This window comes from Polyodon spathula, chromosome 5, assembly GCF_017654505.1.
Source record: "Polyodon spathula isolate WHYD16114869_AA chromosome 5, ASM1765450v1, whole genome shotgun sequence".
NCBI classification, from domain to species: Eukaryota; Metazoa; Chordata; class Actinopteri; order Acipenseriformes; family Polyodontidae; genus Polyodon; species Polyodon spathula.
Window position 1 is genome coordinate 58459531 of NC_054538.1, and position 3653 is coordinate 58463183.

The window sequence follows — 3653 nt, forward strand, 5'->3', positions numbered from 1 at the left end:
AATATATATATATATATATATATACTTGTGTTTCCATACCGTATGGCTTTATCTCTTTTTATTAACTGGCAATATTATTAAATGCATCCTAGTATTTGTTTGATGAATTAAATGAAAAATGTGGGTCTCTCACATTGCCTTTACACGACATACTGTGAAGTAGTTCCAGGGCCACAAACTTTGCATTTAAGTGCATTTTCTATTTATGTTAACTTTTGTGTCCACTCAATATTCTTATTTGATTTTTTTTTTTTTTTTTTGGGGGGGGGGGGGGGGGGGGGGGCTTAGCTTTCCTTTTACTTTATTTTTGAATTTATGGATGTTCTGTTTCAATATTTCTAGGCAACTCAAGTCAGTGAGAAAATGATGCTGATTACATTTTTTTTGCCTCATTTTGATTTGTGGTTAGGCCAGAGGTGGTTGGTTACAAAGGAACTTGACCACATAAGGAATGGTAGGTATTTATAATCTAAAGGTTAACTTAAAGTGATGTTTACTTAGTTGTTTTTTGTTTACATGTGTCTTTTTACTCTACAGCTATTTGTCAAAGTCTTCAGAATATTGATAGCTTCAAAATACTTATCAATGTAATAGTAGATGATCTCTAAATGTAAAACAACAGTAAAACTGTCATAAAGCTTGAAGTTAAACAACACCTTGCTGTGAACATGACTAGTAGGACTGACACAATTGATTCATATGCTTTCTGCAAGTCTTTTTTCATAACAGGGTTAAAGATGAAGATACAGCTGCAGAAACTGTACCAAATTCATTTCCATAATTGTATTTTTACAAGGGATTCTGTAACACAGAACAAAGAAAGACCTTTACACTTATAACTCAATAGGAAAGAGTTACAAACATCTTCAGTCTGAAATGCTAGTACTAATACTGGCTCATCCTTTCACCTGTAGTATATTCACCATATGTGTATTCCACGCCACAGCACAGCCCAGCCAATAACCGTTTCTCTTCAAAGCTGCCTTAATCAAACCCAGACATTCCCAACCCCCAAGACATCAAACCTTGCTTATTACATGATTCTTGGGGGCAGGTGTCAATGGAACCTTTTCTTGTCTTTCAACCACCTGGAAAGTAATGAATTGTAGCTTTAATCCGTATGCAAATACAGATTACCAACTTTTCGACTTAGATGGGTGCCCCCTCCAGCCCTATTCAGGAAATGGTTTGTTTGGGAACATAACAGATTCACAATCTTCAGGCACTTCAGAGTGTGCATTCACTTAAAATATCTGTTGACTAGTATTTGAGTAAACAAGATGGCATGTATTTGTTTGCCTGAACTGTTTACTGTCCAAGTGAAATCCACAGAAAAATAACCATTCTTAAATTAACTTTGTAAACTGTCAAATTTGTACATTTCCATTTTAATAGATGTGCTTGTAGATATAAAAGGGATTAGTTGGGTTTTATTTTATGGTTTTGGTTTTCAGGGTTAGTTTTATGGCAGGGACGATTCTAATGTGTTTGTGTACTTGCAGAGTTTCATTCATATCCTCTGCTATACTAATAATGCAACAAACAACAAAAACATAATGTAACAGGATGTGTTCAAACTGCGTTACAGTTTGTGTGGTATTTACAAGCCTTTTTGCAATAAATCAGCACAAACTTGCACGAGGAATTATTAAAGAAAAAAAAAAAGCCTCAAACCTGAAGTGAGCGTTCAGTGTTGTTATAATAATCAAAATATAAATAATATAAACTATTGAAAAGATTTTCGAAACAAATAAAAAGATTCAAAACGCATACTTTCCTTGTATCTACCTTTGGTGTTGCCGAGTGACAGCGCTAAGTGAAAGCAGGAGAGATATAAGGGTTAACAGTAGGGGGAAGGGGAGTTGACAGCAAACCAGCAGAGAGCAGTATAAAAACATTACAGAGAGCAGTCAAATACAAACAGAGTGTGTGAGAGAGGAGTCGTTAACGAATGCCCTGTGCAGCTGTACACATAGTGCGACTTGCACACATCGACTACATACTTCAGCAGCGCGTAATAATATAGAGGGCATTTTTTAAAGAGAATGCTGTGTTTTTTATTAAGAAAGAATACCGATTCAGATAAGTGTACTGGAGCAACAAACTGACAGAGGAACATAACGAACAAGTTCAACTACAAGAGAAAAGTGGAAAAGGACACAAGCAAAGGAATATCTAAAAAGAAAAAAAAAAATATTTAATTGAAGACTTTAAAGTTGAGGATTAAAAATACGAAAGAAAGTGAAAACAAGTATGCAGGGATGATATCAAGAAAGCAATATTGAGCAGGAAAGAATAATGTGGAAAAAAATACAAGATTGACAGGCTTGCAACCAAAGTGATATGTCGCCCGGTGGTTTGAAATTCACCTGGAAGAAATACTTTAAATGTGGATCTTTTTAGATTACTCAAATCACTATAGTAACGAAGTATCGCTTCTTTATGAATATTTATAAAGTGGCTACTATTGGTTCTGTATATTGATCCGTATATTATATTAGAAGTCGCATATGGATATTGATTTATTAGTTTTACACAATATTTATCAAGCATTTTAGATTAAATATTAGACTACAATTTAACAAAAGTCTGACAGGTGACTGGAACTATTACTCATATATATAATTCTAAAAACATCAATGAAACTCTGTTAAAAATGTGCCCTAACAACTGTTGAAATTGGGGTATTTCTATTTCTTTGAAACAAACCAGAGCCCATGCTGAATAAGAATTTGAAATAGTTTAACATATTTAATAATTGCACTTTGGTTTACCCCGTTCGTTTAGGATCTAGTTATTTTTAGTTTTTCTTAAAACATTTCCCCTAGTTTGTCATTTTTAATCCCGAAGTGGCTCCGCTGTGGTGTGGCGGCTCCTCTTCCCCGGCGGATCCGGAGAGCGGAGTCTCTACCGCGGGCGGAGGCGGCAGTGGATCCGCTGCTCCCCCGCAGGGTCCCAAAGCCGGTAGGCTGAAAAGGATGGTGCGGCTGGTTGCAGAGCTTCTGTTACTGTTGGGGCTTCTTCTCCTAACTTTACACATCACCGTGCTGCGGAGCAGCCCTTTGCATCAAGCAAACGTGACTTACAGCAGAGAGCATGGCACTGTGCTTACAGAGGTAAGGTACCAATCATGTAAAGTACAGTTATAACAACATATTTTGCTTTCCGCCTTTAGCAGTCAGTGTCACCATGAGCCTGATACCGTGTAACTAAATTAAAAGTTTACTCTTGTACTCGCTAATTTTGTTCAGCTGTTTTTATTTTGTGTTCATAGTTTGTAAACTGTTAAACAGTTTGGAGCCGCACGGGGCTGCAGTTAACATTGTATCTGATGGTGAGGAATTTTATTTTTTTATTTTTTACTGTAGAACTAGAAACATCGTATTAGGGATGACATAATTTACATCTAACGTATTTATAATTTGATGTCATATATGGATAATAATATGTGCATATATGTAATTAATATTCTCAGATTCAGAACAGTGTATTAAGCTACATTTGCCACATAACAGTTAATATGTTTTAGGCTTGCACCACTGTGTAAATTGATAAAAGCATGCATGCATTTAGTTTTATGGGGTGCAATTGTCGTCATTTTTGCTTTCACAATGTTCAAAGTGTGCAATGCTTGAAGTCAGCTGTGCTCAAGA

The 3653-nt window shown here is 35.8% G+C and overlaps 1 protein-coding gene across 1 annotated transcript in view; it reads left to right on the forward strand.

Annotated features, from left to right (window-relative positions):
* The first annotated feature begins 1902 nt into the window (after nucleotides 1–1902).
* Nucleotides 1903–3653, forward strand: part of LOC121316100 (isthmin-like) — a 31538-nt gene continuing 29787 nt past the window's right edge. The window contains exon 1 of the mRNA XM_041250871.1: nucleotides 1903–3116. Within this exon, the coding sequence (XP_041106805.1) occupies nucleotides 2979–3116 (138 nt within the window). The 5' untranslated portion in view covers nucleotides 1903–2978. The remainder of the gene's footprint in view (nucleotides 3117–3653) is intronic.